The sequence below is a fragment of the Grus americana genome, chromosome 2 (assembly GCF_028858705.1).
Source record: "Grus americana isolate bGruAme1 chromosome 2, bGruAme1.mat, whole genome shotgun sequence".
In the NCBI taxonomy this organism is placed as follows: Eukaryota; Metazoa; Chordata; class Aves; order Gruiformes; family Gruidae; genus Grus; species Grus americana.
Window position 1 is genome coordinate 165,957,127 of NC_072853.1, and position 23,299 is coordinate 165,980,425.

At 41.9% G+C, this 23,299-nt stretch overlaps 1 protein-coding gene across 19 annotated transcripts in view; it reads right to left on the reverse strand.

Moving 5' to 3' along the window:
- The window catches only part of OBSCN (obscurin, cytoskeletal calmodulin and titin-interacting RhoGEF), a 199,853-nt gene that overhangs the window by 101,225 nt on the left and 75,329 nt on the right, over window positions 1-23,299 (reverse strand). For 9 of the 19 annotated variants that reach the window (XM_054814826.1, XM_054814829.1, XM_054814834.1 and 6 more), the window contains 17 exons: window positions 22,460-22,726; window positions 21,684-21,950; window positions 20,126-20,398; window positions 18,344-18,610; window positions 15,466-15,732; window positions 14,319-14,585; window positions 13,438-13,701; window positions 12,593-12,859; window positions 11,954-12,217; window positions 10,744-11,010; window positions 9,437-9,703; window positions 7,867-8,130; window positions 6,851-7,117; window positions 5,749-6,012; window positions 1,431-1,694; window positions 837-1,100; window positions 257-520 (listed from right to left, as the gene is read on the reverse strand). In XM_054814826.1, coding sequence (XP_054670801.1) covers window positions 257-520; window positions 837-1,100; window positions 1,431-1,694; window positions 5,749-6,012; window positions 6,851-7,117; window positions 7,867-8,130; window positions 9,437-9,703; window positions 10,744-11,010; window positions 11,954-12,217; window positions 12,593-12,859; window positions 13,438-13,701; window positions 14,319-14,585; window positions 15,466-15,732; window positions 18,344-18,610; window positions 20,126-20,398; window positions 21,684-21,950; window positions 22,460-22,726 — 4,524 coding nt within the window. The remainder of the gene's footprint in view (window positions 1-256; window positions 521-836; window positions 1,101-1,430; window positions 1,695-5,748; window positions 6,013-6,850; window positions 7,118-7,866; window positions 8,131-9,436; window positions 9,704-10,743; window positions 11,011-11,953; window positions 12,218-12,592; window positions 12,860-13,437; window positions 13,702-14,318; window positions 14,586-15,465; window positions 15,733-18,343; window positions 18,611-20,125; window positions 20,399-21,683; window positions 21,951-22,459; window positions 22,727-23,299) is intronic. The other 10 variants (XM_054814841.1, XM_054814840.1, XM_054814839.1 and 7 more) reach the window with 6 other exon arrangements.

Genomic DNA, 23,299 nt, shown 5'->3' on the forward strand with positions numbered 1-23,299 from the left:
TGGTCTAACAGGAGCCTTTCCTAGGCACTATTCCCTTAAACCTACAACATAGCAGTTTCTCTGCATGGAGAAATAGTCATGTCCTCAGCTCCCTTTTCAGGAATATCAGACCAAAATTAAGTATCAGAACAAGAAGTTCTCCTTTCCTGAACACAGATTAATCCCTAGGAAAAAGCTGACAGGTGAACACTTCGTTCAGCAACAGGATGTTTCAGAGAAACAAAAAGATGAACAGTCATCTGCAAGATGAATTTACCATTCACTGTCAGAGAAGCCGTGGTGTGTTGGTCTCCACACACACAGGTGTAATCTCCCGCATCCTGCAGCTCTAGATCACAGATTTCCAGCTCAGCAAGGGCATTATCTTGCCGCATGATGTATTTTTCACTTGCCCTGAGTATTTTGTTTCCTTTCTTCCATGACACAGCTGCAGCCTTGGTCAGCTCACAGCGCAGAGTGGCTGTTTGGCTTTCCATGGCTTGCAGGTCCTTCAGTTCTTCTTTGAAAAGTGCAGGCAGGGCTGAAGGTCACAAAATGGACAGAGGACATTAAAAATGACATGTGGCACATACAGGTGATGGGGGGCGGTAGTGGTACAGAAACAGAGAACATTTTAGGGTGGAAAGAGTTTCCTTTCCTCATGACTCTGAGACATTAGACAAACCAATAGAGAGGAACAGAAGAGCAGCCTGGATGCAACCAGATCTTAGAGACAGCTTACAAATTTAAAGAAACAAATTCAGCCACAGGTGAACACACAACAAATAGCAAGGAGCTGGCAGAGAAATACACAATAATACAGACAGATATATATATATATATATACGTTTTTTTACCATGCACTTTCAAGGCAGCTGTTGTCTCCTGTTCTCCACACATGCAAGTGTACTCTCCAGCATCTTTCAATTCTACGTCATGGATAAGCAGCTTCATCACCGTGCCCTCCTGTCTCATTTTGTATTTGTCGCTGACTTTGAGCAAACTGCTTCCCTTTCTCCACTGTACTTGAGCAACCTTGGTCAACTCACAGCGCAGAGTGGCTGCTTGACCTTCTGTTACCTCCTCATCCTTCAGGCTTTCCTTGATGCGTGCAGGCAGTGCTGAGGATGCAACGGACAGAGGGTTAAAATGGAGCAGCATACACAGCCTCCTGGTGAAGGGCAGGGGTGGGGGAAGGAGAGCTGAGGGCCACAGTGAGAAGCTGTCTTGTCTTGGTTTCACATTTATTTAGGAATCAAGTCCTAAAACTACCTTGTGTACAGAATTGGGGTGAAGGTTTTTTTAAAAATCACAAAATGCAAATTAATTCTCATGACTGTGACATGTGAAGTCAGACTCAGAGGAACTATGCAGAGATAACAATGAACATAGAGAAAAAATTCAAACCATAAGCTTGATAATGAGGACATCTAGGTGAAATTGGTTATTACCGTGTACTGCCAAGGAAGCTGTGGACTGCTTATCCCCACACACACAGGTATAATCACCAGCATCAGTCTCATCTAGATTATGGATCACCAGTTCTGCAGTAACATCCTTCTGCCTCATTTTGTATTTCTCACTAGGTTTGAGTACTGTGTGTCCCTTTTTCCACTCCACTGAAGCGGTCTTGGTCAGCTCACAGCGCAGAGTGACTACTTCGCCCTCCATGGCTTCCTCATTTCTTAACTCTTCTTTGAAGAGAGCAGGAAGGGCTGAGAAACAGAGGAACAAACATTTTCATGATAAGCAGTTCTTGGCCACCAAACGAATGAACCTGGTGTTTACCAATATCTATCCATGCCTAGTTATTGACATAAGAATCATCTCACAGAAGGAAGATACTAATTTGTATCATAGACACAAAAGGGTCTTATACAGTGGGGAAATTTGCTGGTTGGTTTAGAGATGTATGGAGAATAAAGAGCAGGAATAGGAAAACTTCATGTTTGGTCAAAAGTAAGTTTCTCAGTATAATTCAGCCCAGGGAATTGGTATAGTAGGTTAAACCATGATCAGGGAAAAAAGCTAAAGAAAAAAAAGACAAGGTTTTAGCTTACGTGTTAAGGATGCCTACAGACCTAGCCTGAGAGTTGGAATGAGGCTGAAGAGCAGAAGCAGAGAGACCTCTTGAAAGTGCTTGGGTAACAATACAAAGGAAAAAGGAGGACGATGTCTCCATTGTGGAAATCCACTATAAGACCTTCACACCAGGAAGTTCAGGTGCATCCCTACACCCAATCGCTTTTGGAACAACTAATAGCATCATTCAGAGCGTAAGACTGGATGTTAAGGTGGTAATATGTATTGTGGGAGCAGTACAATAGGACAATGTCTACTAAGTCTTTGGAATGGGGTGGGAAGCACTTTTGGATATAGAATAGATGTGAAAGAACAGGAGAGGAGGATCTCCAATTCCTGACTCTGACCAGTGAGAAATAAATATTTGAGAATACGGATGCAGAGGATAATGGGGCAGACACGGATCATGAAGCCAGAGAGCTCATGCATTTTAGGAAAAGTAATGATGGAGAAGAGCAAAAGGAAATTCTGTGGGCAACAAGAAAACAAGCTTCAATAATTCAAGAATTGCTACTTATGATCAAGCAGAAGTAAACTTAAAGGACAAGGTAGTTTAAGAGAGTGGAAAGCTTATTGAAGAAAGAACATAAAGGGCATAATTACCCAGGCTACCCCACTCCAAGGGCCATCAAGAATAGCCTACTTAAATCATGAATTCTTCAATGTCCTCGAACTCAAGAGACATATAAAATATGGGAGTTTAGATGGGTGCAAATAAATACTACAGAATGTAGAAGTGAAACCAGAAAGGACCCAGCATGTCTCAAGAAGGTCAAGGTCAGTTCCCCATTCCTGGACTCTGTCACCTGGTGGACAAAGAGACCAACATGAAAGAGGGGCTGAAAGGTAATCTGCAAAGTGATGATGATATCAAATATCTCCAGACACAGCTGAATGCTGTATGTAGTTGTATCCAGCAACTGGGTGGTGAGGTCACTACTCCAGGAGCTTTCCATGTCCTCTGCTCAGTTCAACTTGTGGCTTTTGGCTGTATCAGAGTATTAGCATGCAAATCCCAGGAAACCTGGCCAGCCTGAACAAGAAAGAAGCAGAAATAAATAAATGATATTCTGTAGGTAGATTAGAAGAAAAACAACAAGGGAGCAGTTGCTCTACTAACTTTCAGGAATGTATGTTGATGGTAGGTAAGATGAGGAAAGCTGGAGTATTTAATTCCTTTTTCTTGTTTAATATTAAAAGTTAATGTTAGCTAAGAAAGTAATAGGAATTCTGGCTAGGATAAGAAAAAAAACAAAAAACAAACAAACAAACAAACAAACAAAAAAACAGAGCAGAGAACATTTAAATAAACTGAATATTCTCAAAGCACCTTGGTGTGGTGAAATTTGTCCTGGAATACTTAAGGTAGAGGCTTAACCAATATTAGACATTAACAATTACACTGGAGAAATCAAAGAGAATGTTCCACAAGTATAGAAAAAAATGGAAACTCAGAGGTGGAAAATCTCACAGATTTAAATGCACACATTTAGTTCTCACCATGTAAACAAGGAGCCTGAGCTCCCAGGACAGTTAAGAAAGATCCAGACAAAGTCAACGAAGCCAATGGAGCTACCTGTTGACCAAATGTAAATGTCTGCTATATGGTGAACTGGATGTCTCCCTGGCTTCCATTGACTGTGCTGATTAGATCTCCATTGACAGCAATAGGAATTTAGGAACACTCACCACTCTTGATCTACAAGCTGAATCCCACCCACAGCGCTTGTGTCTTGAAAAAAAGGGGGTAGAAGAGGGAGGCAAAGAGAGAATCCAAGGAACTATGGTCATATCAGCTTAACTTCAATTATTTGAAAAACATTGTAGCAATACACTTGGATTTGCCAAGACCACCTCTTGTCGTGAAGGAGTGGACCAGTGTAATATTTGTTGACACAGGTTAATGAACTTCAGTGAGAGACACACGCAGTATATGCTGTACACCTTGATTTTAGTAAAGCTCTTACTTTTAACTACACTAGGCACAGAAGCACTACCAGTTTGAAAACCACAGTCAACTGTGATTTACACTCACAATGAAAGAATGAGTTGAGCAGAGTTCATCAGTGCTCTGGAGTCCAGTATTATTCAGCATTTTCTTTAGTGGCTTGGACTATAAAATGCAGAGTAGTCATTAACTTTGCAGATGATCTCAAGATGGGAAAGGAGAGAAGCTGAAAGCACTTAGTTAAACAGGATTAGGATATAGAAGATCTTTGATGAAGTAGTGGTGAAAAAAATAGGCTGTAATTCAGCAAGAGCAGGTGCAAATTACTATATTTAGGAACAATCAACAACCGAATACAAGATGGGGAACAGCAGGCAGCAGATCTGCAGAGACAGATTTGGTGTTACAAGGGATCATGGAACAAATGCAAGTCAAAAAATTGCAATTCTGATGTGAATAAAGCAAACATCGTAATAGGGATATATAAAATGGAGCATCATATGCAAGACACATGAAGTCCTTCCATCCTACTCCAGTCTGGAAAAGCCTCAGATGGAGCTCTGTGATCTTCTTTTGGCCACCACATTTATAGAAAGATGTGGATTAACTGAAGATGGTCCAGAAAGCAAAGATGAGCTGAAGTCTAGAAAACATGACCTATGAAGAAAGAGTGAAATGATTGAAGGTGCTTAGTCCAGAAGACAGAAAGGAGACATCATAAAAGTTTTCACAATTTTCACAGAGGAAAATAGCAAATATTTCTCCATTTCTGCAGGATATGGGACAAGAAGTAATGACTTAAGCCAACTCAGGAAAGACATTTGTTGAAATTAGGAAGAGCTTTCTGGCAGTATTGATGGCCAGACAGTGGAATGAGTGTCCGGGGAACTTCAAATTCTTCAGCACTGTAATTAGGATAGGTAGGCGTGATGGTTACTTGGGGCTCAAGGATGGACTAGATGACCTGTAGCGGTCCTTTCCTATTTTTCCATGGTCAAATTGGAAGTTCAAGACTGAAGCCATCCTTTTTTTATTGGTAAATATCAAGACAAAAAAGTCTGGGCAGTAAAAAGAAATCAACTCATTGACCTACTGAATTTCCAGGTGAGCAAGATGGCTGAAACTACTTCCTACTGTCCTATGTTAATAGTGGAAATAAAGTTTCCCTCTCTTGCAAGGAAAGTTTGCAGATTAATTTAACTGAGGACTGGAAGTACTCTTACGCTACAATGCTGAGTATTCTGCAATACGAGAATACAAATCTACGTGACCTTTGGTCAGAGTTATATAAAACAGTTGCATTGAATCAAGTTCTATTTGCATTATTTAAAATTATCTGGTAAATGCTAATGTAACTGGAAATCCAAGATCACTCTTTTTAGGAAATATGAATGTGTTCCTGCTGCTCCATCTCTCCAGGCTCAAGTCCAAAGTAGGTAAAACAGAACAAAAAATGCAAGCACATGGAATCCTTCAGCCTTCAGTGTGGTGCAAAGCAGTATGGAAGTGCACCCACAAAAGCAAGGAGAAGAACACAGCGAAAATGTTAGTATAATCAATGGAATTATAATTCTAGTTAGAATTAGATAAAAATCACAATAAAAACAAGAAAAATCTGTTACCAACAGAATTAATGATGGCAAAATTAGAGAAAGAACTCATTTCATGTCAGTACTGAGGCTTCCAGAGAAAACGGGAGAAACATTGCACAAAAATTTTCTCATTTCTGTTTTCTTTACCGTGCACTGCCAGTGCTGCAGTAGTCTTCTCCTCTCCACACACACAGGTATACTCCCCAGCATCCTTGACTTCTAAAGCATGGATCAGCAGTTGTGCTGTAGTACCTTCCTGCCTCATAGTATATTTTTCACTCGATTTGAGCACTTTGTGTTTCTTTTTCCACTCCACAGAGGCAGTCCTAGATAGCTCACATTGTAGGGTGGCTGTTCCACCTTCTGTGGCTTCTTCATTCTTCATCTCTTTCTTGAAGTGTGCAGGCAAGGCTGAGGAGTTCAAAACGAGCAGAATATATGACCATGGCAGCTATTCAAGGAACGATTTATCTGTGGTCTGTCAACCACATGTGACACGCAAAGCCTTCCCTGATCAAGTAGGATTGATAACCACTCAGAGAACCATAAAACAGTGACTTCAGAAAGCTAGAAAACACCTTATCCATAAGTCAGAGCTTTTTTTATGGTATAATCTATGGCACGAAATGGAGAACCACACCAGTCTCAACTTCTTCAGATTCTGCAAGACTGAGCCCTACCGCACTTTGGGTATTTCCTACCACAATGGAAAATAAAGCCTAACTAGAGTGTCTACGTTCTATCACAATGCAAATCCTTACTGAAAAAGTTCATAAATGAAACTATATCTGAGGCATCAGTCTCAATCTTCCATGAGATTTCTCCTCAGATAGTGGTCTAACAGAACTTGACCATCAAATTATTCTGAAACACTGAAAACTGCATCAAAAATATCTCATCACCAAATTGTAATATTCTCAACTTTAGGATTGTAACAACTTTACAACCAACATCACAATAATATGATTTTCCTTTTTAAGCAACTACTACTGAACATGTGCATCAAAGAGTTAGAACCAAGATGAATATGTGAAATTTCTGCAACGAACAACTGATCTGTGCCTGATACTGACCAGTGCATTCAGGCATTTATGCCCACGTCCAATCATATGTTGCTAAATTCATCAGAAACGGGGCTGCAATTTCAAAGTTCATACTACTATGCTCTTAAAAAAAACCCCAGCTGGTTGAAAATAAGCCACTTAATTTGTTATATAATTCTTTTAATTTTTTTTTTTTTTTTTTTTACCATTCACTTTTAGCGCAGCGGTGGTTTCCTGATCTCCATAACAGCATGTGTAATCTCCAGCATCTGTGAGATCTAAATCACGGATCACCAGCTCAGCAATTGTGCCCTCGCATCTCACGGTGAACTTGTCATTTGTCTCCAGGGCTCTGCCTCCTCTCCTCCATTCCACGGCTGCTGCAGGCTTGTTCAGCTCACAGCAGAAAGTGGCTGTGCCGTTTTCTGTGGCTTCCACGTTCTTCAACTCTTTTTTAAAATGCGGAGGAAGAGCTGAAGATCACAGGTGAAGAGAGAGCACTTTAAAACTGAGGAAGTACTGTGTCTTGACTGCTCCACTGGATTAAAACCCTCTAATCTCTAAAAGCTTTAGAATATACAGTACCTGAGAGGCAAACAATGATTTCAGGGGCATCCCTGCCTTATGCTTTGCAACACACCACATTCAGCGTGTCATAACTGATTTGTAAATCAGTGTTGTAAAACTATAATTTCAGCACTGGAAAGTATGCTTTAAAAGAGTCTTAGGATATAAATAACAGAAAGATGACCCCCAAGCTTTCAAGGAAATAGGCACAGCTCTCTCAAGATCAGATGAATACTTAGAATTAACAATACCTTTTTTAAAAATTTCCAGGCTGCAATGTGTCTTTCTCACCTGCCTTTCTCATTTATTATCATAATAGAACACCTTCTATTCCATTCAAGAAAAACAAATGAAATCTCAGTGATATGCCTGGAGAAATTAGTTAATGGAAATTCCGAAAGTGTATTTATGACTTTACCAAGGTCTTCGTTATCTGCTTCCAGATTCCATTAACATGAAAGAACAGGGACAGAAAAGACTGTATGGTGCTATTTCTCAGTCCTAAGAGAAGGACTTTCAGTAAAAGATATTCCCAGTGGTTGACACAGCTTTCATAAAAATTTAAAATAATAGATGGGGTCAAGACCAGTTTGCAATCCTGCGTGAGATCACAGGTGACAAAGCAGAAAATCCCTATTAAACTTATGCATTTTACCATGCACTGTCAGGGATGCTGTAGTCATCTTGTCTCCGCACACACACGTGTAATCTCCTGCATCTTGTTCCTCCAGGCTATGGATTGTCAGCTCAGCAACGGCATCCTTCAGTCTCATTTTGTACTTCTCACTAGGCTTGAGCACCTTTTGCCCTTTCCTCCACTCCACCGGAGTGGGTTTAGTTAGCTCACACTGCAGAACAGCCGTCCCGTTTTCTGCGGCTTCCATATTGACAAGTTCCTTTTTGAACAGTGCAGGCAAAGCTATGGGATGTAATATAGAGTACATCAAAACCATTAACCAGACCTTGAGGAACTTAGGACTAGGTCCTGAGACCAGTCCTTCACTATTACAGGAAAACAAATCATATAGTCATGAAAACTGCACCTATTAGCAATCTACTGCAGGATCTCACAGGAATGATTGCCACCCTGACCTGCTTCTAGCGTTGACTTACGCAGTGCATGCATCATCTCCCAGCTGATTCCAGTAGTCTCCTCTACCTATTTCAATCCGACATCATCTATCTTGAACATTAATGACCTGACTTCTGATTGAAAGTCATTGCCCTGGGTGATGGCACTGCTAGCTGGTGATCTCCACCTTTCCTGACACCATAATTTTTCTTTCTGGTTCAGAAAAAAATTCATAATATAGCTTCATGTGCACCTCTAGGCCATAATTTCCAAGGACAGAATGGCTCTAATAGCAGGAATACAGGCTTTTTTTAGCCACATTCAGCAAGTTGACTTGAGGTGTGCCACCAAAGTAAAAAGTGACTTGCACAGGGCAGAAAGCGCCAGGTCAGAGGAGGGGAGGAACAGAAGTACCTCCAGCCGGGAGAAAGAAGAGGAAGTAAAAGCATCCAGAAAATCTGAGAGAAGAGAGTTTTGCCTCTGCGGTTTTGGCCCTGTCCTTAGAATCCTATTATCCTTAAGGTATATCTCAAATAAAAACTATTCTTTCATCTACTGGAACTATGCATGAATTGCCTCTGCTGGAGGGGCAACCAAAGCTTGTTGCTATTCACCATGGCAGAGACAGGAACAAAATCTGTCTCGCTACTCCCTAAATCAGGACCCGCAAAATAACGGGTTTGGGGTGGGTTTTTTTTGGAAAGTACTCTTTCCTCAGCAAAATATATCTCAGTCTATCAAGGGAGGAAAACAGTCATTCATTCCTGAATGGAAAAACCTCTCACTAACTGAGCTCAGTGTTTTTAAAGAACGGTCCTTCAAGTTAAGCACCGAAATCCACTGAGACGAGGCCAAATCCTCTGAGAATAACCTCGCTGCTGGAGGTCTGCTCACTCTTGGCCTTACATACAGGTGCTGGTTTTCAGTTTTAAAAAAGTAAAGACTAAGATGGGAAATTCTCACAACTCTTCTTTACTTTGCTATAAGGCCACCAGTTTCAAACTGACAGACAGTGGGAGATGGGATCAAACATAGCCAGCAAACCAAGAAAATACTGCAGAATCAAAACATCAAAGCAAGTGGGAAATAAACCTCTGAGAGAAGAGGGATCTCCCTGAGCTACTGCTATCGTAACGGAGAACGGCTTTTTTACCATGGACTGTCAAGACAGCTGAGGTCTTCTGATCTCCGCATGCACAGGTATATTCTCCTGTATCTTCTACCTCCAGATCTCGGATCAACAGTTCTGCAGCAGTACCTTCTTGTCTCATCCTATACTTATCACTCGGTTTGAGCGTCTTGTCCCCTTTTTTCCACTCCACTGGGACACCGACCTTGCTCAGCTCGCAGTGCAGAGTGGCTGTTGCACCATCTGTGGCTTCTCTGTTCTTCAATCCTTCTTTGAAAAATGCAGGCAAAGCTGAAGGACAGCAATATGACCAGTGAGACGTAATGCTCCGAAGAGTTAAAATTAAACATCGATGTTTAATTTTCCTTTTCCCTCTTATCTTGAACTGATTTATCATACAAGAACACAGATTGTCAATAGTCTCCATGAATCAGTATGAGGAAAGAAATGTCATCACCAGGAAAGGATTCAACGCTTGGAGGAACCCATAGAGATATTTTACATGTACTCACAGTCACAAATCAATACAGACAGAAGCAGAAAAGCCATTTTTTTCTGTAAAATTTCAAACAAAAAAAGAATAAATACTAGTTTGAAATTTCTGAAAAAAATTGGTTTTCTTATATGATTTTTTGAACCATAATGGGAGGATTTTTGCTATATTTTCACATACTTAAGCAAATGAAAAGACATTGTCCATTGAAGAAATGAAACACTGGAGTTTCATCCTAAATGTCAGTTTGAAATGAAATTTTTCATTTCAATACAGGGTGGGAAAACAAGCATTTTCACCTGAACTGACATATCCTTTCAAACATGCCAGTTGCAGTAAAAATCAAAGTTCTCCCTGGGAACGCTCATCCCTTAGAAGGTCTGGGCTTGTTTTACAAGGGAGTGTAACTGAATGCAATGACAACTGGCCTATATGTATAAAAACATCTCATTGTTCCATGGAGTATGGGGATAAGATTCCAGGGAATAACCTAACCTTCGGGAATTTTATGAAACCTTAAAATCATAGTCCCTTCGAGGAAAGCCAAAGTCTAATAAAGGAACTTTCAAGGGGAAAAGCAAAATGATGGACCCTAATTAAAACAGTAGCAGCAATCCATGTTGCCTATACGTTTCTCTGAGCTTGCGCACCGATACCCGTCTTGTGCCACGTGCCCCAGCCACGCTGACGCCAACGAGAGCACTTCATTGGCATCAGTGAGCTGTGGGTAAGGGTCTGGCAGAAGGAAGGAGATGGTAGGGTAACCAGGTGTCTGTCCAAGTGAACAGAGAAAACAGGACGGTTACTTTTAGTGTGTGTCTTGTTTTGTTTGTTTTACCATGTACTGTTAAAACTGCCATAGTCTGCTGGTCTCCGCACACACAGGAATAATTTCCAGCATCCGTCGTGTCTAGGTTTTGGATTGTAAGCTCAGCCACGACACCTTCTCGCTTCATTTTATACTTGTCACTTGATTTGAGGGTCTTGAATCCCTTCTTCCACTCCACGCTAGCAGCAGCCTTGTTCAGCTCACAATGCAGAGAGACACTTTTACCTTCTGTGGCTTCTTCATCTGTCAGTTCTTTGGTGAAAAGAGCAGGCAGGACTGCAGAGTAAATGCAATACGGACACAGCATCAAAGCTGAGAAAGCCTGACCCATGATCTACTCGCTTTCTTATCTCCCTGAACCTGCATGTCACTGAAGCCACAAGACCTTCTTCACACTCCAGGATTTTCTTCCTAGCTCTAACATTTCAAAAGAGATTTCAGACTGATTTTTAATTTTTTTGTCGTCACACTTTAAAACTTGCTTTAAAAACAAATCTGTCTGCAAACTTGGTTGACAAGTCATCTATCCTTTACTTTATATACCATAAAATCAAAAGGGGTAAAATTAGAGGCCGTATTTCAATATGAGACCCAAAGCATTTTCCTTCCTTTGAGATAAACAGCAGTTTTGCAGATTCATGGCACTGTCTGTATTTTTATAAATAGAGCCCCTTAAAACAGAGCAGTTACAAACATGCTGTCAGCTTTCCGCAGAGATAAAGTGTACGCTTTGGAAGAGTTAAGCCAAAATTGTTTCAAAAGGGCTGGGAATAGCAGGAGCATAAAAAGGCTATTTTTCATTAAGATAGTCCTTGTGTAGCATCACACATTGATGAAAACTTGATCATCTTAGGAGCAACAAGTGCAACACTCTTCAGTTACAAAAAGTAAGTATTATTCCCATTTTTTGTTCAATCCCTATGGGAAAACTTTTAAACAAGCAGTTATACTGGACTAGGGAGATGGTGTTGAGTTGGGGACCTGTACTCTACTTGTCATTTGAACATAGCACCTAGGAAGACAAATAGTACATCAAGAGGGCATCAAGTGAGAGAGGGAAGCAAAACAGGATAGAAAAATCAATCAGCAAGGCGGGGGGGAAGGAGCGGGAAAGGAGGATGGAAACTGTACATGGACCGGATGAAACAGGAGAAAAAGAGAAAGCAATCTTGGAATTACATGGATTTACTTGGGGCACATGCTGAGAATTCCTTTTTACCATTTACTGTCAAAGCAGCCGTAGTCTGTTGATCTCCACACACACAGCTGTAATCACCAGCGTCTGCCAAATCCAAATCACGGATCATCAGCTCCGCAAAGGGACCTTCCTGCCCTATTTTGTATTTTTCACTTGGCTTCAGGACCATATTCCCCTTTCTCCACTCGACCGGGGCTGATTTGCTCAGTTTACAGTGCAAAGTGACTGCCTCCCCCTCTGTAGCTTCCTTGTTCAACATTTCTTCTTGGAAGAGGATAGGCAAGGCTGAAGGATGAAATACCAACAGAGAAGGAATCAGCACTAGATGGAAATGAACTGGGCTCTGCTGTGAGTTACTGGGCTGCAGCGCATACATTTAACCAAAAATGCACTACTGCTAGGTGGATACAGTTGAAAGGGGGGTAAAATCTCCTAGAGTAGAGAGAAATAAATTAGAGAAAACAATACACAACATAGCTGTGCTGTTTCAAAGAAAAAAAATACAGAAGGGAATATTCTCTAATAGGGTGACTCTTTGGCACCACAGAGCCAAGAACTTGAAACCTTTAAGAAATCACTGACCAAGCTTTGGATGACCAGCAAATACTGTTAAATATGCTAAATTTGAGGCTTAATGAGAAACACAGTTAGAACAGTTACCATTCACTCTCAAAGCGGCTGTTGTCTTCTGATCTCCACACACGCAGGTATAGTTCCCAGCATCCGCCAAGTCTAGGTCTTGGATCACCAGCTCAGCAAAACGCCCTTCCCGTCTCATTTTGTATTTGCCATTTGGCATCAGGACCTTCCCGTCCTTCCTCCACTCGACCGAGCCCACCGCCTGGCTCAGCTCGCACTGCAGCGTGGCCGTCCCACTCTCGGTGCCTTCTTCGTTCTTCAGCTCTTTTTTGAAACGGACTGGCAGGGCTGAGAGATGCAGAATGAAAAGGGATTGCAACCCAAGACCCTGCCCAGATGTCTGGTCAGAGACTGAATCGTGATTTATCGTATGACTACCTAAGCCTTATTCCAACACCCTTATCCTTAAGCACATCCTGCCTTTTTTTGCGGCTGGTAAAAAAGAATAATCTCTAGTAAATTGTTCTGTGAGAATCAAAGTATGTGTGATCTTGATTGGGATCATGCATACAAATGACAAACTCATCCTCGTCATTAAAAGTCATGAACCCTCCTTAACAGAAAATCCCAAGGAATCTTATGTTTCCAAACTAATTCAGGAAAACATACACACATATCAGCACTCTTCACTTGAGGGAAGGAGCGAAGACAACACAACACACACACACACGACACTGAGCATAATGAAAGCTGATCATGGATGGAGATTGGGGAAAGGAGTGACATGGCAACGTGAAAAAGTGGAAGGATGAAAAAAGTAGAAGCAGAACGTAAAGGCAGGTGTTGTGAGGGAATGTGCAGAGAAGAAGAGGGAAGAGATGGACAGAAACGTTCCAGAGTTTCACAGGTTATTTCTGAGGTTTTACCATTCACTGATAAGGCTGCTGTGGTTTTCTGGTCCCCCACTACACATGTATAGTCTCCAGCATCCTTTGGGTCCAGATCGTGAATCAGCAGCTCAGCCACCATGCCCTCCTGCCTCATCCTGTACTTGTTACTTGGCCGGAGAAGAGCGTGCCCCTTCCTCCACTCCACGGGGGCCTCTCTGCTCAGCTGGCATCGCAGGGTGGCAGTCCCACCTTCCACAGCTTCCACGCTCTTCAGCTCTTCTTTGATGAGCACAGAGACGGCTGAGGAATGAAGCGTTCTCATTTTACTTTAGGAGCATCATTACCAACTGGTGACCTCATATGGGACTTAAAACCGAAACAATTTCTGTTGGGAAAGCTAATAAGCTTTGACCTACCTGCACTTCCAGGACTCTACTTGCATTGACAATAGCATACCATCAGTTTGGGAGCAAATAAAACCAAACCAATTATTTCCCAATAATTAGAATATCAAAGTAATTACCCTTCTGCTGCCCAAATACTGATGGTCACAGACGCTTGAAAAACTTGCTGAGAAAGTGCGGAAGAGAATTGCGTAATCTTTAACCAAATATGTAGCTGAGGCCCTTCTTACCTTCCAGCTTAGAGCTTAGACAAGTGCCTCTGTCCAGAGCAGAAAGCAGAACAGTTATTTCAGAGGCAAGGAAAGATGTCTTGTTATCAGGTATATTTGATTGCTATGTTTTAGCATGAAGTTATTGTCCTGGAAAACAGAGAACATAATGGGCCCAGCCAGAGCTGCCTTTTGTTTTTACTGATCCCTTTTTTTCCAGAATGCTCGCTATAAATGTGCAGGAGCTAGCAGGACCATGGCAAGAAAAACAACAAATGGTCACAAGCAGGCATCTTATTCCTACCATGGATTTTGACTTGGGCTGTGGTCTGCTGGTCTCCAGTGTCACAGATGTATCTTCCCGCATCTTCTGGCTCTGCATTATGAATCACCAGCTCTGCCACTGTCCCCTTCTGCTTCATTTCATATTTGGCACTTGCCTGCAGCGTGGCTTCTCCCTTCTTCCACACCACGGTGGCATCAGCTTTTGTGAGTTCGCAGCGCAAGGAGACAGATTTCCCCTCTTCCATTTCCGTGTTCTCCAGGGCTTGTTTAAAAAGGACAGGCACAGCTAGAACACAGAACCAGGGATTAGGACCTACCCTCCTGACCCGATGTACAGCAAGTGCCCCATGATAGCTGTCACCTCTTAAACCAGTCCTTTTCCAAATGAGCAGAGCAGCCCTAGACCCTCCCTTGGATGCGTGGCATCAAAGTGATTCTGCTTGGAAGCAGGAAGAAATCTCTCCCCCCAGATATTATCATCTCACTGCAGATTCCTAGGAGTATGAGGGAAGTTTCCCTCATCTTTAATCAGGACACTTTCTAAGTCCTCTGGGCATCCTCCTCTAATGAATTCCCTGCCGCTGCAGGGCTCTGAGACAGTATTCATGCCCTATATCTCTCCCGGTTTCTGCTCCAGCGCGTACTGCTTTTGCTATACTACTAACGGTATTGTATTTGTTTAAGTGCATTGGGGAGGGCAGATGGCATCTGAGAGCCTTTAAAAAGGATGTTTTGGGGAATCTGGGGGTCTAAACAATCAGTTGGCCACCTGCAATTTGCCAGGGATGGGACTTAGGTTTTCACGTTCTTGTGCTCCAATGCTCCTGGTCTCCATCTCTAACTCCAGTCTTACTAACAGCCATGTAAAATAGCTGATAGGTCAGGAACTATGGCACATAGGGTATAGAAAATGAACCCTCCGCACTCATTTATTATTTCGCTCAGTGGGAACTTATAAATTTAAAGTTCTGGATGCACAAAGTGGGATTACATGAATGAAATATACACAGGTCCTTACAAGTATGCAATATTACCTTTAAATTTTACGTATGACTTTGTAGATGGCACTACCAAAAAAAAAAAATGCTATGTGATTTTATTTATAAATATAAGATCTATTAAGCAATGCATTAAGAAAGCATGGCAATGCATCTAACTCTGCCTACCGTTTACTTTCACCCGAGCAGTGGTCTTCTGTTCCCCAGTGCTGCAGGTATAGTCCCCAGCATCTATCGACGTGACATCTCGAATAATGAGCTCTGCCACAGTACCACACTGCTTAAATTCATACTTCTCACTAGCATAGAGAACAGCGTCTCCTTTCATCCATTTCACTGGCATATCAGGTTTGCTGAGCTCACAGGTCAGCTTGACTTGTTTTCCTTCTTTAGCCTCTTCGTTTTGGAGCTCTTGCTTGAAAAGAACTGGTATTTCTGGAAAAGAACATTGCAGATGTTTAAGGAAACACACAAGATTGGAAATCGCTTTTTCTTTTTTTGTTTCAGACGTTGCTATTTAGATAGAAAGCCACAGGAACAGAAAAGCACTAGCAAACACTAAACAGATTCTTACAACTCACATTTGGGAGCCAGCACTCTACAGCAGCAAAAATATTTGCTATCATATGCTTTTTTTGCTTTGAATCACTGTCTGTACTATTGAAGACATTGCTACTATTACTGTTGTCATTATTAACAGTAGTGGCAGATGCCGTACTGCTATTAATGACACCGTGTGTTGCGGATGGACAGTCAGAGCTGGACCACTGGCACAAAAAAAACTGTAAAACTTTACTGAGATCAACTCGCACATAACACGGAGCACAAAGAAATGGCAATGCACTCTCTGTCACTACCAGCAGTATTTATTTCTCATTATGAAAAAACCCCACAACATATTTTTATCAGACATGAATACAGACTTAAAACCAGCACGGAGCATACACAGAGAGGAAAGCAGAGCTGTGTGTGGCAGGGTCCCCGTGGACATTCCTACACAGGCTCTGTCTCAGCCTGGGATTCAAGGCTTTAAGGTGACCTAGGGTAGAGAAGGCACTAATGGGGAAAAAGACCTCAGCTGAAGTCTTTTCCCTTCAGGCCATGAAAAACAAACAAACAATTTCTTCCTGGCTTTTGCTGTCTTATAAATATGCAAGTCAGCTACTGATCCGTGATGCAGTTGTCCTGCGGCTGTTGAAAAACTACAGCCTATTCTGTTCCCCTTTTACCTCTAGTTTGGGACACTCAGCGTCACATGCCTACTGACTTCCCCCCCTCCCATTTTTGCATTCTGCTGTGACTCTAATAGATAAAGGAATGCTACAAGAGCATAATTCGTTGTAGGCATCCTTATGAGTTGACTCCTTCACATCTACTGGTGATCTGAATCCATGTGTTTAAATCCTGCATCCATCCATGCCCTTCGTTGTGAAGGGAGAATTAGAGCTGTTGTTTAACAGTCACTCTGAGCGGGGGTTTTTCTAACAGAAAAATTTCCTCTTCATCATGGGTGAGATCCAGGTCCTACTAAAGTCAACATAGATGTTTCATTTTTGTTTAACTAGTATTGGGAAAGCATCCTAGTACTAAGATGAGTGGCATTCCTCAGGGGTTGGACCTTATTGCAGCTTTCCAGTCCTTAAAGTGGCTACAGGAAAGCTGGAGAGGGACTGTTGATAAGGGCAGGGAGTGACAGGACAAGGGGGAATGGCCTGAAGCTGAAGGAGAGGACATTTATATTAGAGATAAGAAAGAAATTCTTTACTGTGAGGGTGATGAAGAACTGGAACAGGTTGCCCAGAAATGTTGTGGCAGCCCCATCCCTGGCAGTGTTCAAGGCCAGGTTGGATGGGGCTTTGGGCAACCTGGTCTAGTGGAGGGTGTCCCTGCCCATGGCAGGGGGTTGGAACTAGATGGGCTTTAAGGTCCCTTCCAACCCAAACCATTCTAGGATTCTAGAATTAAAGGCATATTAAATCTGGACCATTAACCATGACCTCTCTTCTTCATTACATTATGAAGTCTTCTCTTTCCTTGCACAGCAGATCTCAGCCTTAAGTTGGCTTGTTTCTTTGTGCTGTGGATAAATACTGTGAGCATCTTGCCTTCCCTCTTCATGCTCTGACGTTCAGGTTGACTATTCCAACAATCCAAATGCTTTTTGTTCACACTGACTTCTCTAATCTGGGTGCAGCTTCCAATCAGCCCCTCCAAAGCATGTTACGAAGAGCTGCATTCAGGATATCCACTGGTCAGCCGAAACCCAGCCTATGACATTAACAGCCTCCCAGTATCTGCTCGAACCTGCCCATGTGAATGAGCAATTTTGCTCACAGGAACCAATGTCCTCCTCAACCTCAGGCTGGAGCAGTGACTCAAGACAGGCTGGAGCAATTATGGTGTGGGTAGCAGGCGAGCCTGGTTCTGACATGGCTCAGACCCAACACTTACCTAACGTACATGTTGCTTACCAAACATGCTCAAGGAAGTATATTAAAGTCTCACGTGTCTAAGAGGAGAACTTTTGCTCCAGCTCAGACAACAACCCTTCAGATAGCACCTCCTTCCTGATCGTGATCTTTGGAATAAAAACTTAGGATGCACTACCGTCAATAAATTTGGCTGCCTAAAGCAATTACCCATACAAATGTGGGTGTATGAGCTCCCTCTTTGGAGACAGCCGTTGGTGGAAACAGCTTCAGAAGGTGATTCATCCTTTCTCTGGATTATCTCTTAGGCTGGGTGGTCTCCTACAGAGATACCCACTGTTCTCTACTGACCCATTGCTCTCCGCTCCAGAGAGCTTAGGCACTTCACTTTCACAGAGTTAAAATCAGGTAAGATGAAAGATTTTCCCATTTCACATTCTGTCAGCTCTCTGGGCGCTGTCCCGGATGACTTGATGAGAACCTCTCCTGCACTGAGGTGCAAAGACATGAGGTTCCTTTTCAGTACAGTTTCACATTTTTATAATTTCAATTTATTACTCTGGCCTCAATATTAGATGACGAGTTAGGACCCAAACCATCACTCCAAATGTTCTTACCCTTGACAGTAATAACCGCACTACTTTTAGCTGCTCCAGCCTCACACTCATATCTGCCACTGTCTCTTTCTTCTGCCCTGTGAATGACAAGCTTGGCTTCAAATCCCGACCGGCTGATGTTATACTTGGAAGAATTCCTAAGGCTCTTCCCGTCTTTGCACCACTTTACAGGGCTGTCTGATTTGGAGGTTTCACAGTGAAGGATCACATCCTCTCCCTCAGTGACTTCAGTATCAGCCAGCTCCTTTGTGAAGATGCAGGGCTTCTCTAGAATCACATAAAAACCATCTGAGATATTTCAGAAGAGGTGTGGATTTTCAGATCACAAGTCATCTGTGAGATTTACATCCAAGATTACTTGTATTAAAATTACAGGTCAAGGTTAGTAACAAATAATTTGGCATTCATGACTATAAAACCCTCAGAAAGGCACCGGTCATGCCATAAAATGTTGTCTAGTAAATACCTAATGCCATCTAGGAGAAACTGAGAAGAAAATACACCTGTTGAAGAACATAAGATCTCTCTCGCATCTCGCTAAATACAAACAGAATAGACACGATTTTCCTAATCCCTTTTACATGTGAGATGGTTAGTTTGGACCTTCTAACTGAATGTGGAAAAGCTAATTCTGCATGAAGTGAGGTGCAATACAGGTTTCTCAAAGCCAGTCACCTAAAGCAGGTCTCATCTCATCAGTATGAGCCATCTAAAAACCAGGCAGATAGCTCAAACTGGTCGTTTAGGGTCTCTATAACTGCTGGAAGATGACAGACACTGCCAGAGACCAGATATTTCACTTCCAAAATAGGTCATTAGGACAGAGAAGATGAACTGCTCTCTGGAAGTGCTTGTCTTTCTACATGGCTTATAGAAGTAGCCTAAGCTAGACACCTATAGCTAAGTTGGCCAAGGTAGATCTTATTCCCCTCTAATGCTTTTTAATTCATAAAAATCCAATCAATCAGAAACCCAGAACCAGGTTTTTATACCATAGCATCATATATTAGTTCTACCAAATGGAATCAGTCTTTTGAAAATAAGACCTTTCATTTGCCTTCAGAAAAAAAACGTGGTTGCCTTTCTGTAGCATGGCAAAATTTGGGCAAATTTTCAAATTTAGGGAAAAAAAAAAAAAGTTCTTTGTAAGAAACGTAGTGATTCTGAAAAGAATGACAATATGACCTGACACAGTGGAGACTCTCTGGGCAATGAAAAATATTTATGTTTCCAGTAAGAAAACAGCTCTCTGATCCTGCACCCTTGGGCTGTCTGGCAATATTTTTTTTCCTCGCTATAGAGGTAGACTAACGCTGCAGTTTTAAATCAGTCTATCTTTTCCAGAGAACACAATTCATTGTCAACAATGAATAGCAGAAAGCACACATAATGTTGCCTTTCAAACAATGAAAACTAAATAAAAAACTTATTGGTTGCACTTTTTTTTTTCCCTCTTGAACTAATTGATTTCTCCTCATTTATCATCACTCTATAAGTTCAGCTCAAGGAGAAATGGACAACGCGTTCAATGTGTCTTCACTACAATATAACATGCCTAACTAAGGTCCAATAAACACACTGAGAGTTGTCCAGGATTACAAAGTATCCATGCCCCAGCCCTAGCTTCATTATATAGGTAATGCTATTCTTGAACATATACAGATATACATATGATGGTGCCAGATATGTAGCATTTTTGTTCTTTTTTTTCACCTACCCACATTAACCCGTACTTATTTCTAGGCATTCTTTCCTCTCCTACAGTTTTTATGATTGAATTACCTTTAACAACCAAACTGGCAGATGTTTTCTTATCACCAGCTTCAAATGTAATGACCCCCGAGTCCTTCAGTGAGAGTTTTTTCAACGTTAGCAAGTGATATCCACCAGGCTGAGACTGGATCTCATTAAGTTCATTGGTATGGAGTGGGGTTTTATCCAAAAACCACTGCACTTTGCTATAGTCTACAGGAGAGATTCTGCATTTGAACATGGCAGATTCTCCTTCTAACACAGTGACATCTTCCAGGTCTTCTGTTATTAGCACTTTCTGGCCTGAAAGGAACATAGATACATCAATTACTGGAATCTTCAGTTTCTAGCATGAAAATCGATATGGAAAACTCCAAGATTTCCCATGTGAGTATTTCAAGAAAGAGATACATTCATGATACAGAAGACTGAAGCACAATTTCCCTGTTATTGAACACAGAAACCATTCACAGGAAGATAATATATACAGGACACACACCAAAATAGGATGAAGACAACTTCAAAGCACCAGAACACAGACAGCAGAACAAGTAGCTAGTACAATTCAAATCCAGTGTTATAAAGTTTCTCCTAATGGAACTACCTGGAAAGGCTGAAAGGATGCAGCTCTGACAGCATCATTGGGCCCTAGACATCACTAAGCAGATAATCCCTCCCATGACAACCCCTCTGTTTTTCTACAGCAAATATAACTTGTTTTCTATGGGATAGGACCACCTGGCCCCTACCTTCTTTGAGCTAAGCCCAACCATAAATACAGTAGGAGATGGAGAGAGTGTCTGACTGCAGCTTTAGTAAAAGGAAACAAAACAACAGCCCTGAAAACTTGTCTGTACAGATATAGATATACACCTATCTAAACAAATAAATAAATAAAGGCTATCACTGTATACAAAGGTACATCTGATGTTGCTCCTACTTACAAAACCAGGACAGGGAATTTTTATTTTCTTGAGCTTTGTCACAGAGAAGTATTTTTTCACTCAGAAAAGTTGGTGTTAGAAACCTCACAGTGAATTCAGGTAGCTCACATCCTGAGGCCATGATGAGGATTAAGCACACTTCTTTGCTTCTGCAAAGGCTGCTCTGGCAGATGATCAGAGGTGGAGGAGCCTGGCTTTACTCCCTAGTCTTTAATAACTATAATAACTAATAAGTGGGCACTGCCACTGCATGTCCATGTGACTATTCTTGAATATACATATATATTACATACATATACACGTCATCAAAAATCAGTAAATCTGCAACCTGTATGCTGAGAAATAGATCTGCCTATGCATATAAAGTTTTCTGGTGGAGAAACAGGATGTAGGGTAGATTTAGACTAGATTTTAGGAAGAAATTCTTCCCTGTGAGGGTGGTGAGGCCCTGGCACAGGTTGCCCAGAGAAGCTGTGGCTGCCCCTGGCTCCCTGGCAGTGTTCAAGGCCAGGTTGGATGGGGCTTTGGGCAACCTGGGCTAGTGGAGGGTGTCCCTGCCCGTGGCAGGGGGTGGAACTGGATGGGCTTTGAGGTCCCTTCCAACCCAAACCATTCTGTGACTGTATGATTCCTCTCATGCGTACCTTGCACGACTAGCTTGGCTCTGGACTGGGCATCACCAATGTCGCAGGTGTAAGTGTCACTGTCACTTTTCTCCAAGTTATTTATGGTCAGCTGCAGGACTTGTCCTTTCTGTGTGATCTCGTATTTCCTGCTAGCCCTGAGTTCAGCTATGCCTTTCCTCCAGACCACAGAGGGTGCAGCTTTCTCGCTCTGGCACATAAAAACTGCAGTTCCGTTTTCATCAGCTTTTAGATCTGAAAGTTCCTTGACAAAATAATTAGGTTTTTCTGGAAGGGAAAAAAATAAATAAATAAAAAATAGAAAGACAGATTTGTTACCCAAACAAGTCCTGTGCATACAGAGTGGTCTTGAATCCCCTCTGCATCCACTTGTGGAATCACACAATATAGAGATAGAAAGGATCCAAGAATATCACCAGGTCCACCTCATGTCACAGGGCATATCAGATAAAATATTTCCAGAAGATACGTGGGAAGTTTAGTGTCATTGTATAGGTGCTGGTGAGATCTTATCTGGCAGACTGCATACAGTTTTGGTCACTCATATTCAAAAGAGACTAATTCAAACTGCCAGTCTGGATTGGCTCATTATGTAGCACCTAAGATTCCCTGGTACCTTCAGAGGTTTTTTTTCAAAGTTTTTAATCCATGACATTTTTTTTAAAACTAAAAATTGATCCTGTTTAAGGAGATAGAAGAGAAGAACATCTCCCCCCGGCTGCAGTTATTTGCCCCAGCTTCTGTACATGCCAGCCCTTATGCACGCTTCTACTGACCTTGCACTGTGATCCTGGCTTTTGTTTTAGAGAACTCTGTCTCACAGGTGTACTCCCCGCTGTCCTTGATGGTGGAGGCATGGATGATCAGAATGGCCCGTGTTCCCTCTTGGCGCAAGTCATACTTCTGGCTTTTTCGGATTGCTTTGCCATCCTTATACCATCTGATGCTTACATCAGGTTTTGACAATTCACAGCTCAGGCTGATGTCCTGCCCCACTGCTGATGTTTTATCCTCCAGCTGTTTTGTAACCTCAGTAGGTTTTTCTGAAGAAGGGGGAAAAATGATAAAAGGAACTTTAAATAAAAATCATGATCACTATATGGTTGGGGTTTTTGCAATTTAAATATCAGGTACATTTTCACATTCCCCGATGAATGATTCATATTACATTAGGAAAGAGAGGGAAGAAGCAGTCCTCCTCTTTAGTACATATTAATTGCAGTTATGGGCTCTCGGTGAATATTGTTGATTGCTTACAGGAACTGAGGACTTGTCCTGATGGCATACTTTTCAGGGGATGTCATTTTGTCATTACTGAAGCTACTGTAGGCATGCAGTTATGGTGGGATCTATCTCACCAAATGCAGACATCTATGCTATAGAGATACATAGCAGAGGCGTTCACTCCAGGGCCACCCTGCAGCCAGCAGTGATCTGCTTAGTACAGGCAATGGACTTCAAAGAACAATTTATTTTGTCCTAAATTGGTCTAACTGTGGATGATGAACCATGTCTGAAAACTACCTATTTCCTCTCTCCACTACCTACCCAGGGAGCCTTGGGTGATAATCTCAGATGCACACGTTCTGGGTAGTAATTTTCTGTACAATTACACA